This window comes from Nyctereutes procyonoides, unplaced genomic scaffold (genome assembly GCF_905146905.1).
Source record: "Nyctereutes procyonoides isolate TBG_1078 unplaced genomic scaffold, NYPRO_anot_genome, whole genome shotgun sequence".
NCBI classification, from domain to species: Eukaryota; Metazoa; Chordata; class Mammalia; order Carnivora; family Canidae; genus Nyctereutes; species Nyctereutes procyonoides.
This window is the reverse complement of record NW_026575049.1, coordinates 48,750,903-48,763,848: the sequence shown is the minus strand read 5'-3', so window position 1 is coordinate 48,763,848 and position 12,946 is coordinate 48,750,903. Positions and strand designations below refer to the sequence as shown.

The following is a 12,946-nucleotide window of genomic DNA, read 5'->3' as shown; positions in this document are numbered from 1 at the left end:
AATAAAATCTTTAAAAAAAAAAAAAACTAGTCTTATTCATTAATTTTCTTTGACCAAGCAAAAAGTTTGGAAAATGATATTTCCCCCTTTTCTTTCTTCTCAGTATTGTCAGTGAAGCAGGGGCATCAATCTACAGTGTCAGCCCTGAAGCTAACAAGGAGATGCCAGGGCTGGACCCTAATTTGAGAAGTGCAGGTAAGAAACAATGCTGTCACAAAAGCATGTGGGTTTGTTATTTTGAGGGACTTCTCTTTTTAGCAAGCAAAATAATTAAATGTCCAAATTTAATTTTCGTAAATATTTAGGAAATATATACATAAAAATTAGCACGTTAGAATGAAAAGTATTGGAGTAATAATTAGAACTGTGGAAGAGGAAGAATATTGTTTTTTAAAGAGTATAGTAAAAAATTAGTCCAAAACAACCTTAGTAAAATTAAATGCTTTAATAAAACTAATAAAGTACTCCAAATCTCTTATTATTATACAAAATATTTTTTATTACAGCTTTTTATGAACAAAAATTAGCATTTCGGGCAGCCCGGGTGGCTCATCAGTTGAGCGCTGCCTTCGGCCCAGGGCCTGATCCTGGAGACCCGGGATCAAGTTCCACATTGGGCTCCCTGCATGGAGCCTGCTTCTCCCTCTGCCTGTGTCTCTGCCTCTCTCTCTCTCTCTCTCTCTCTCTCTCTCTCTCTCTCTCTCTCTCATGAATAAATAAATAAAATATTTTTTAAAAAAAATTAGTATATTAACATAAATATAGTACAAATATATAAACATGCACGGTTTATTGCTAAATATTTATCAAATGACCAGTTTTTCTTGTCTTGCTTATAGGGGCAGTCATTAACGTTTAAAACAGACTGCTTTGATTTTAGTTGTATTAAGTTGCTTTGGTTTCTGTTTTGTGGAATAGTTAAAATCTTGTGTGTGAAGAAATTGAGATATTTTGATACGTCTAGTGAAAGCAATTTGTGTTATAAGCAAAATATTAAATCTGGTCAGAGCACTTCTACATGTAATAGATATTTAGACTACTTTGTTAGAAAGAGACTTTTTATTTAAAATTTTTCCTTACCTATTCTCATCAAGTTTCATTGGCTACTCTTGAAATCTATACTTGAGAAGATACATATTTGAAAATTTTTGCGTTTGCCTGAGGCTAGAAACCTATTTCTTACATCCAAAAGAGCTTGTAGTTTCCTTTCACTTGTTTGTTCCATGATACCATTACCTGTCTAAAATGATCAGCTTCTCAAACTCAGATCCCAGCTCAAAATCTTGGTCCTCCTGTGAAGCTTTTCCCTGTCACAGCAGCTCAATGTGGTCTCTGCCTCCTTGCCATGTGCTCTTTTGATACCTACCTTGTAATAACAATAACATTAATAATAGTAGTAGGAGGAGATATAGTAATCATAGTGGGAGCTGCTAATACTAATCTTTTTAAGCACCTAATATGTGTGAAACATTATGGTTAATGTGTTACCAGGTTTATTTTGTTTTATTTTCATAAACCGAATCTTAAAGAAGCCACATAACCACATTATAATTATATAATGCACATAAGTGCATATATAATACTTGTGTACTTCTATAATAGGATATTTTATTAAAAAAATAAAATTCAAGGGTTCCTGGGTGGCTCAGTCACTTAAGTATCCAGCTCTTGATTTTTGTCTCAGGTCATGCTCTCAGGGTTCTGAGATTGATCCCCACATTGAGTCCACGTTGAGTGTGGAGCCTGCTTAAGATTCTCTCTTTATATCCCTCTGCCCTTCCCCCCCACCTCCACTCATACATGTGTGCTCTCTCTCAAAACATAAAATAAATCAGAACCTTTTAAGTTGGCACTGAAAGGTAATCTTCCAAAAAAACATTTGAAAGAAATATTGCTTAGAGAGTGGCAATCTCTCAGACCTTCCACTGTTAAGGGGGCTCTTGTTTCCTCTTCACCACTGGCCTCTGTGGATACATAACTGCCAATAGAGTTATAGAGCAAGATTACAACATTCTAACAAGACTCTGAAACTAGGAAATAATAAAAAAGAGGAATCATTATATGGTCCGAATTACTTAGATTCTCAATTCTGGCTGTGTCTTCAATTTGGGATTCACTGCGATATATCTTCCTTCTGTGTCTTAGCTTGCTTTCACACGGCAATAACTGATTGTGTTTGATCCATATCAACTCAAAACATCCACCTAGACATTTTGAGCCTTCAAGAACTGGTCCTGGAGGCAAATTTGAAAGAAGCTCAGTCTCCACTCTTGGTTTTCTAGGGTCCACTTCTTTGTCAATTCCTCATTTCTGATTGGAAGTCCTTCTCTTTCCTAGTGATTGATACCAGGGATGACATTTGAGACCTATCCTACTGATGAGTGTGGGTTTTCCTTTTCAGCCCTCCACAAGTGTATCAGAATATAACAGAACCTTAATGTTCATACAGTGTTAACATATGTAAGAAGGTGACCTTCATATTACTGTATCTTCTTGACCAGTTTGTCAACTTACTGAGAGAGATTATCTTTATATTTGCTTATAGTTCTCCCATAATAAATTCATTATACATGAGAGGCATTTAAATTGGATAGACAAAATGGTAGATAGGTGATATTAAAATGTTTATTATGGATTTCTGACTTAAAATAGAAGATTGAGTACACCTGTTATTCCTTTACTCCCTTCTGAACTCCCAGTAAAGTGACAGTAACATGATAGAAGGAAGGCACAAACATTCTAGGACAAGAATAGGAGAGGAAAGATCAGCAACAGTCATTTTGAAGCAGGAAAGCAGATGGCTGAATAATAAATGATTTAGCCAACTTGAGAAAATTGAATACTAAGACAACATAGAAAACCAGAACTAATCTGAAATGATCATGGAACCCTTATAGGTTCAGGAAATGCACCAGATTACTTATAGAAGTATCTTGGGAGGGTTGCAGGTAGGTCTAAAGTAAGAAGATTGATTGAAAGTTCTGTGTAGAAAGCAGTTAGACCAAGTTAAACATAGAATACCACGTAACCCAGCAATTGTCCTCCTAGGTATATGCTCAAAAGAGTTGAAAACAAGGATTCATAGCACCATTCACATAGCCAAAAGCTGGAAACAACCCAAATGACCATCAGTGGATAAATGGCCAAACAAAATGTGGTACATCCAAAATGGTATATTATTTTTAGTCATAGCAAAGAATGAAGTATGACATATGCCATAACATGGGTGAACCTTGAAAACATGCTAAGTGAAAGAAGCCAGACACAAAAGGCCACATATTGTATGGTTATATTTCTATGAAATGTCTAGAATAGGGTAGCCTGTAGGAGCAGAAAGCTGATTAGTCATCACCAAGGACTGGGAAGAGGGGAAAATGAAGAAGGACTGCTTAATGGGTACAGAGTTTTCTTTTGGGGCACTGAAACTGTTTTGGAACTGATAGAGGTGGTAGACTGTACAACAGTATAAGTATCCTAAATGCCACTGAATTGTACACTTTGAAATAGTTAATTTTATGTGAATTTCACATTAATTAAAAAAAAACAAACAGATTTCCCATTCCACGCAGTTAAGTGACTGTCCTTCTTGCACCTTTGCAGAATACTGGAGATTTTTTTCTCTGCTGAGGGTTAAACAGAAAGTCTCTTTCCTGGAGGACACAGGTTGTACATGATAGTGGAGATACCTACTGAAAAAAGAGGGATTAGATGACTATTTATATGCTGATGTAGAGGTCCTGGAGAGGACTAAATCTTCCATGCAGGAGATAGGGGAATTCTGACCTACTCAGGAGAAAATACCTAAAAAAACTAAGATCAGAGGTCCACAAGAAATGTACCAAATCTCCATGTTATGAAGCCCACAATTGATAAACTTCACATATTTAAGCAAAGCACTTAGAGTCAGTAGACAGCCAAGGGTCACCTAGCATGTAAAGAAACTTACACTATTAAAGACAGATGGGGGGTAGTATGGAAGCCACTTGGAGGAAATGAAGACTATATAAAAGGAAGAAAAACTTTTACATCCTTAGAGAAATGAAAGATATTTCACTCATTTAAATGAAGTTGACGTAAAGTACAGTTCACCTTTTTTAGATGAGTTTTTAAATTCATCTGTGAATTTCAGTAAGCTTAAATCAGTCAGGTAACCACAACCACTAACACTATAATCAAGATAAAGATTATTTTTATTAGGTCAATGGTTTTGTCCACATTTTTTCAAAAATGTAATTATTAATTAGAGGATCAGTATCATTTATTGAAAGTACATTTTAATAAGCTTTATAATGAAAAAAATTCTTATTTGGAGTTGCTGAATGAAAAAAGCACAGGAAGTCTTATTTATCCTCCTCTGTTGCTGTGTGATGACAAGGGGAGGGGTAAAATGAGGGGCATATTGGACTTGACAAATAAAAATTTCTACTTTAGTATTCTTAGATAACAGAATATGGCAAACATTTAAGAGAATACAGTTTAGTCCAGTCTTTTAAGCAGTATGTTCATTTGTTTTGGAAGCTCAGAGATTCTAGATATTTCATAGAACTGAAGACCAAAACCCACGGAACTCTTTTAATCCTTTGGATATAAGACACATTTTGCATGAGGGGGGAATGGTGCTTCCAGGGTCACTCCACATGGTTGTGTATGTAGTTGAGCCCTGTATATCCTGCCTGACCCTATGAGGTCTCTCCGGTTGCTTACAATTTAGCCCTCAGTCCGTGGTCCCCTCCCCTTCCCTCCTTTTGGTGTAACTAACCTGTTTTTTTCCCTCTAATGCCTCACTTGTTCAATAGCAGTTTAGTTGTCTCCCTTTACACAGAGTTACATTGTTACCTTTTAACAAATTATCATATATTAAAAACTAAATTCCTGTATGGATTTTGTCCTATTTTCATTGGTCTGTCTGATGTGCCACAGTGTCAAGACTCAATTACTGTAGCTAATGATGTGACTTGCTTTAATCTTTCTTTAATTGCGCTTTTCTTATGCATTTCCTTTTTTCCATATACATTTTAAGCCATTTAATTGGAATTCTGTTATATTGGCACCTTCATCCAAGTTCTGTACACTTTATTACTCATAGGCAAAATACACACACACAGAGTAAATGGATTGTCCTTCATGAAATTTTCTTATTGGCTGTTGATGGCATATGGTGCTGCATTAGTCGTTGTCTTGGTATCAACCAATTGAAATCTTGTTAGTTCTGATTTTTTTTTTTTTTTCAGTTGATTTGCTTGGGTTTTCCAAACTAGTCATCAGGCACTTGGGTGGTTCAGTGGTTGGGTGGGCATCTCCTTTGGCTCAGGGCATGATCTCAGGGTTCTGGGATCGAGTCCTGCATCAGGCTCCCCGCAGGGAGCCTACTTCTCCCTCTGCCTATGTCTCTGTCTCTCTCTCTCTGTGTCTCTCATGAATAAATAAATAAACTCTTTAAAAAACAAAGTAGTCAGCCAACATCTGCAAATAATAATCTAGTTTCTGTCTTTTCGATAATTATGCCGCCTTTTTTCCTTGTCCAATTGCATTGACTAGAATTTCCTGAACAGTGGTGATTAGGAACAGATACAGAGATATGTTGACATCATGTGGGCAAAGTGGTATTGGCATACGTTTGGATATACTACATTTAAAAAATATAGAACAGCTTCATTGAGATATAATTTACATAGTATAAAACCTGCCTGTTTAAAGTGTGTAAGTCAGTGTTTTTTTAGTACAGTCAAAATTGTACAACCATTGCCACTATCCAATTTTAGAACATTTTCATCACTCCAGATGGAAACCTAGCATCCATTAGCAATTGGTCCCCCTTGCCCTCTTACCCTCAGCTCCTGATAAATACTAATCTATTTTCTGTCTCTATGGATTTGCCTATTTCAGACATTTCATATAAATGGAATCATTACAAGATGCAGTCTTTTGTAACTGGCTTCTTTCACATACCATAGTGTTTCCAAAGTTCATTCACACTGTAGCATGTATCAGCACTTCATTCCTTCCCATTGCCAAATAATTTCCATTGTATGGGTATACCATATTTTGTTCATCCATTCTTCTGTTAATGGATATTTGGGTTTTTACTTTTTTGGCTGTTATAAATAATGCTGCTGTGAACATTCATGTACAAGATTTTACGTGGACATCTGTTTTCATTTTTCTTGAGTGTATACCACACAAGAGTAAAGATTGGGGGACATATGGTAACTATGCTAAACATTTTCTAGAATTTTTCTTTTTTTTTTTTTTTACTTCTGTTGCTGTTTTCCTCGCTATTTTTTCTCTACCTCTTTCACTGTGTCCACCTTTTCTTCTCTGTCTCACAATGTGAATATGCCCCAAGTTTTGGGTTGTGACTCTTCCTTTCTCTTTGTTCTCTTTATTAACACTCCATAAAACTCCTTTTATGTGAGCTACCTATCTGTCTCTTACTTTCAGGAATCTGTTGTCAGCCTAATCATTCTCAACCTACAGGTGTGTGTTACTACTGTTAATTAACTCCTTTCTTGCTTACCTTGCCAGCACCATCTTCTCTTGAAAGCCTGGACATAGAATTTCCAGTTCTACTTTATTTTTTTTTAATATTTTTTTATTTATTCATTCATTGGAGACACAGAGACAGGCAGAGACATAGGCAGAGGGAGAAGCAGGTTCTCTGCGGGGAGCCTGATGCAGGACTTGATCCCAGAATCCTGGGATCAAGACCTGAACTGCAGGCAGACTCTCAACCAACCACTGAGCCACCCAGGTGTCCCTCCAGTTCTACTTTAAACAATGTTTATATTCCCTCCCTCATGAACAAGAAAATCCTTCAAATAAACAATGTTCATTTTCCTTCTTCCTTCTATCTCCCATCTCTTCATGTTTGAGTTCTTATGCTCTGCAGAGTGAGTAGCATGAGTGAGTAGCACCTGAAGGTGAAATGCCAATTCTGGGAACATTAGGGTCTATGTAGAGGTTGTTTATTGGGGACAGTGTAACTCCAGAGGCTCTTAGGTCTTTACTGGAAAATTAATATGTCATCTAGATACTATTATTTCCAGTTCATTGTTGCTGTGTTTAGCAATATCAGGATGCACAAAGGAAATGCTAGCAGTGAACCAATTAGGAGGGAACCAGGTAGAAAATATGTCAAAGTCCTTTTCTGTACTTAAATTTTTTTAAAAAATATGGAAATCTACTTGCACTTAACAAATTATACAACTGCACTATCAGTTTCTAAGTTTAGATGTTCATAATGTAGGTTTTCCTGAACAGGTAGATTTGAAAGATTTGCCTCTTCTTAATATCCTTTTTTTGAATTTCTGATACTTTCCTGCAGTGAATGTTCTGATGCCTGTAACTTTCACTTGGTTTACTCTCGTGGGTTGTTGGGTTGTTTTTTTGTTTTTTTTTTTTTAATCTGAAAGTATTTTGACAATGTATATATGTGTTTGAAAATCAGTCTTATTGGATTATGTTTTTAAAGGCTAGAATAAAGAAATGATCTTTGCTTTCAGAGACTATCAGATGTTTCCCTGGTGGCATCTATTCTCACTGTGTAATTATGCATGTGATTAGTGGAGGGGAGCAGCTTCCCTGTAACCTGCAGTGCTTGCACTCATTAACCTTTTTTGAGGTTTAATAAGAAAGTGTATGTGAAGGCCTTGGAGGCTGGAGTCCGCCTCTTTTGGTGGGGATAGCAGATTGTATGATACCAGTTTATTACTCTCTAAGCTGGCTTTGCAAACTGCAATTGTCACTGTATGTTAGAAGTAATAATAAAATATATGAAAAAGACTTGAACGACCATGCAGTGAACTGAGCACACAGAGTAGGTCTTATCTCTGATGAAGAGGTGGTACAAATCAGTGACAAGAGAATTCGACAGTCCAATGCAAGAGGTGTCATCTGTTGCCAGAGTTTGAACAGTTAAATAACACAAGAACAGGCATGAGATCTCCTTTGATAGCCTTAATGTTTTCACTAAATGAGTTTATATTTCATCCAACTTTCTGTATGAGTAGATGACACTGACTAGCTTTCTCGCATTTAGAAAATGAAAGCTGTTTCTAAGGACCCCATGTAAAACTATATTACTTGGGGAAAGAAAAAAAAAGAGCTGCCCTTGGAAGCATCCTTAATATTCATACTAAATTTGTTTTCTCCAGCTAAATCTATCTTATAAGCTAAATTAGATATGAACTTTTGTTAACATTTTGTAAAAAAAAAAAAGAGAGAGAGAGGGAGAGAGAGAAATGATGACCAAGGAAGAATGGACAACAGATAAAGTAATGTTAGAAGCTGACTCAAAATCTCTTGTACGTGGATTGTGCTGGTCAGGAAAGCAGTGTGATTTAGAACTGAATTTAGTGTGTCCAGAGACAAGCAGTTGTGACTCCGATCATTTCACAGTTAATCTTGCAGTCATATTTAAGGCAAAACAAGTGTGTTCACTAGCCAACTGACTTGGTCTCTGATTGCAGTAAAATATGATTCCATCAGTTACTCATCACTATCATGATCTAGTCCTAATAACATATTTGATTTGCAAATGTATGTCATAATAAAGCAGGATTATTTAAAAGTAAAACAAATATATACTTGTTCATTTAAGTGTGAGGTGCCCTGCTATGCTGTGTTTAAAGAATGAACAGGTGATTATGTAACTATAGCAAGTAAGCATTTTATTTGTTTTTCCACTGTATTATCTTTTCAATCTGTTTGTGCTCAGAAATGCCTACATATTCTGGTAATAAAATTAATCCCGAAATTTTGCATTCACTTTTTTTGTGTGATAAAATGGAAACTTTGATACTTAGTAGTTAAATTGTTGGTCTCTGTGTGGGAAAAGAGGGAAGGAATTAAATACTTACTTTATAAGGGACTAACATAAGTAATTACCTGGATACTGCTTTTCACATTAAGCCATACTTATTTTCTGTTTTTTCAGTTTCCATAGCAAGGCGCGTACAAGACCCATTAGCTGAGCTGGTGAAAATCGAGCCAAAGCACATTGGAGTTGGAATGTACCAGGTAAAGCAGTGTGGGTCATTTACTTTGTGAAACCTGTCAATAGTATGCAGACTTGGCGTAGTCATTAAGTGTCGGTGGGAATAGCTTCCCATTCTCAGAGGTTACACGGTTGATGGGAAGGTAGTTAGGAGTTACGTTATTAGGGAAGGAGGGAGTTTTTTTTTTTTTTTTCCTGGTGTTTATGGTTTGGATCAAGATTCAGAATTGACTGTAGTCAGATTTTAAGACTATTAAAACATTAGATCAGACTAGTAACTTAATCCAGAGAGCCTCTCCCTTTCACATTATTATAAAAAAGCAGAGGAAACAGAGCAAGGGGGATGGGTTGGCTCTTTGTGTAAGCCAGTATGAAATATTGATCTTTATTGACCATTCTGGAAGAAGCCTTTGGTACCTACTTTATTTCTTTTTTTCTGTTTCCTATTTCGATTTGAGTATTATAATGAGTTTTTGGTCATAACCTAGTATGAGCTAGAGCCTTAGCAGTAATGGTAGTGGTGCTTGTTGTTGTTACTGAATTTTTAGTTCTTGAATTTACGTGTGTTCATTGGGCAGTTGAAGACAACACTAAATCTTGGCAAAGTGAATCCATTGTAGCTTGTCTTCAGAAAGATCAAATTGAATTATTTTTCTCTTCGATGAAAGTCTGTTTAAAATCTGAAATAAAACAATATCTTCTATGTAGTTTTCATGGGACTTGAGTGATAGGTTCTATACTTTTCTCTAAGAAATATATTAGGGCATGGAATCTGTGACCACTAGAAATGGAAGAGATGTTAGAAATCATATACCCCTACCCCTTCATTTGATGGAAAAGGAAGCTGTGTCCTACAATAGTTAGGATTTTTACCCAGAATCACACAGTGGCAAAGCCTGGACTAACCTGTCACATATGGGCTTAACTAGAAGTATTCCCATTTTATAGCAAGTTAGAGTAAAAGGATCTAGACCTTTGAGTTGACCTGTTCATTTGGGAAGGATAGTTGCTTAAGAGACAGATCTAGCTATACAGATAGATAGAAATGCCTAGTATGTAATGAGTATAACTGTTACAGTTTTATGATACAGGCATTGTAGTTAAGAGGAATTATAACTATTAATTTAAGATAAAATTATAGAATGCCTGAACAAAATAGTAGAACAAAGAAAAAGAAAGGAGAAGTCAGATTCCTAGAACCCAGACAGGTTACTAAGCTATTGACCCCCAAAGAAATCTTTACTAAATATAAATAGCAGAGACTTAACCTCTAGATTTATCTGAGATACAGCACTTAACATGAAAGAGTTTGGAATTTGTTCCAATAGCAGTGAGAAGAAATGGAAGAGCTTTAAGCAAGGGAATGATATGATCTTATTTGTATTTTTAAACATTGGCTCTGGCTAATCTTGGGACAGTAGCTTAGAAGGGAAAAAGAGAAGCAGTAAGACCAATTCAGAGGCTGTTATACTAGCTCAGGTGAGAGATGATGGGAGAAATGGAAAGAAGTTAAATCTATTTTGTAGGGACTACTTGGTAGTAAGTGGAGGAAAGGGAGTTGTTCAGAATTTGCTCCAGGGGTCCTGGTATGTGGCTAATGCCTGACTAGAGCAGATTTTGTGGGGATAAGATCAGTAATTCAGTTTTGGATGTGTTGAGATGCCTGTAAGAAATCCAAGAAATATCAAAAAGAAGTTGGATATGCAAGTCTGAGATTTAGAGGAATGGCCATTTAATTGGAGTACAGACTTTGGCAAATGATGACACTGAGAAAGTCATCAAGATGGTAACGCTGAACTTATGATATCCTTTACTTATGCTACCACTACTACTGGCATGTCCACAACTCCACCTTCTAGAAAATGACAGAGAAGGAGCACATACATATTTGTGTTCATATAAACATACTTACATGAAAAATTTATAACCTGGGAAAACAAGAAGGGGTTGGTGGATAAAATTTCAGAAATTCCTGAAAGATACTAAGAATGAGGAATCATATCCATGGGGATAAAACCTGGTAGAGCTGCAGCTCAAAATATACAGATCAATAGTGTTCTCAAACTAGAGTCATGTTTAAGTAGTGGGTAGGGGGCCTGTACTATTAGAAAAGGAGGTGCATATGGAGTAAGTAGGCCCATAGTGACCCCTTCCCTCCATGTCCTGTGAATTCAAGCTCAAGCACTGGGTATAACCCTGAGACCAGAGAGAGGCTGGGAGATCCCTCAAGTAGCCTTTGCTTGTCAGGAAGCTCAAGGAGTCTCGCATGCTGGGAAGACAAACTCCTGGCACATACCTGACACCTGACATCATATCCCACATTCCCCACATTATCACTGGATTCAGATGATGGTAACAAAAAACAGCATACACAGACAAATGGGGACTCTGGAATGATCTTCTGCTAAGAATCACTGAACATTGAAGAAAACTTACCATAGCAAAATGAGGCACCAAATGTAATAAGCAAAAAATAAGAATGAAACCATGAATAAGCAGTAGACTTTGAAATAAGTAAAATGAATATTCACAGAGAGATAAGTGAGGTTATTGTATGTATAAAACAAACCAAGGATAGAATGAATTAATAAACCAGTCTTAGAATTAAAAGATATGTTTGTCAAGATGAAAAACAAACAAACTGACTAAATAGAATGGACATAGATAAAAAAAACAAATTAATGAATTGAATAATCAAGTTAAGAGATTCTTTAGAATATAGTCTTAAATTGAGAAAAGTGGGCAGTATAAACAAAAGGTCATATGATATAGAGGCCATTTTAAAGATTCAACATTCATCTCATAGAAAATTCAAATAAAAAGAAATGGAGGAAAGTTATAATCACCGACATAATAGGAGGAGGTTTCAGCTGTAATGTGTGCAAGATACTTATAAAGAAAAAAGGAATCTTGACATTAGAAATTTGGAGAAAAATAGTTCCACACAAATGAAAAAGAAAGTCATAGTACTGCTAATATCAGACAAAATAGAATTTTAGGCAAAATGCATTGAACAGGTCAAGGAGGGATATTTCATATTAATGACAGTTTCCCAAGAAGATGTAATTGCCCTGAACATTCTATGTTATCTAACAACATAGCTTCAAAAAATGCCGTATTAAAGACTTCTAAAATTAGAGCAAGAGACCAATTCACTTTTTTTATAAGTCTTAAAAGATTATAGTATATTAACACAAAGCATTTTAAAAACAGCTTTATTGAGTATAAACACATATTGTACATACATACATATGTAAATTCACCTATTTAAAGTGTACAAGTCACTGAATTTTCATTCAGTGGGTTGTGAAACTATTATCACTAAGTTTTGAACATTTTCATCCCCCAAAGGAAACCCAGTGTCCATGAGCAGTCATCTCTACCACCCCGTCATCCCCAGCCCTAGGCAATTGATTACTCATCTACTTTGTTTCTATAGATATGTCTATTCTGGATATTTCATTTAAATAGAATTATATAATATGTGGCCTTTTTGTAACTGGCTTCTTCTACTTATAATATTTTAAAGGTTCACCCATGCTGAAGCACAAGTCATTACTTCATTTCCTTTCTATGGGCAAATACTATTTCATTGTATGTGTATAATACCACATTTTGTCTATCCATTCATTGGTTGGTGGAAATTTGGGTTATTTCCACTTTTTGGCTGTTATGAATAATGCTATTATGAACATTTTGTACAAATTTTTAAGATGTGTTTTCACTTCTCTTAGATATATATCTAGAGCATGTTTGCTAAGTCATTTGACGCATAAATTTAAAGCCAGATGATGAACTAGGGAAATTATTTGCCACAAATGTATATATCTACAAAACTATTTTATGGGGGATCCCTGGGTGGCTCAGCGGTTTAGCGCCTGTCTTCGGCCCAGGGAGTGATCCTGGAAACCCGGGATCGAATCCCACATCAGGCTTCCTGCATGGAGCTTG

The 12,946-nt window shown here is 36.0% G+C and overlaps 1 protein-coding gene across 7 annotated transcripts in view; it reads left to right on the top strand.

The window, feature by feature from the left end:
* The window catches only part of SRBD1 (S1 RNA binding domain 1), a 275,664-nt gene that overhangs the window by 102,466 nt on the left and 160,252 nt on the right, over nt 1-12,946 (top strand). For all 7 annotated transcript variants that reach the window (XR_008664926.1, XR_008664927.1, XM_055328956.1 and 4 more), the window contains 2 exons: nt 104-195; nt 8,936-9,018. Coding sequence is in view for 5 of the 7 variants with exons in the window: in XM_055328956.1 (XP_055184931.1) it covers nt 104-195; nt 8,936-9,018 (175 nt within the window). In the remaining 2 variants the exon portion in view is untranslated. The remainder of the gene's footprint in view (nt 1-103; nt 196-8,935; nt 9,019-12,946) is intronic.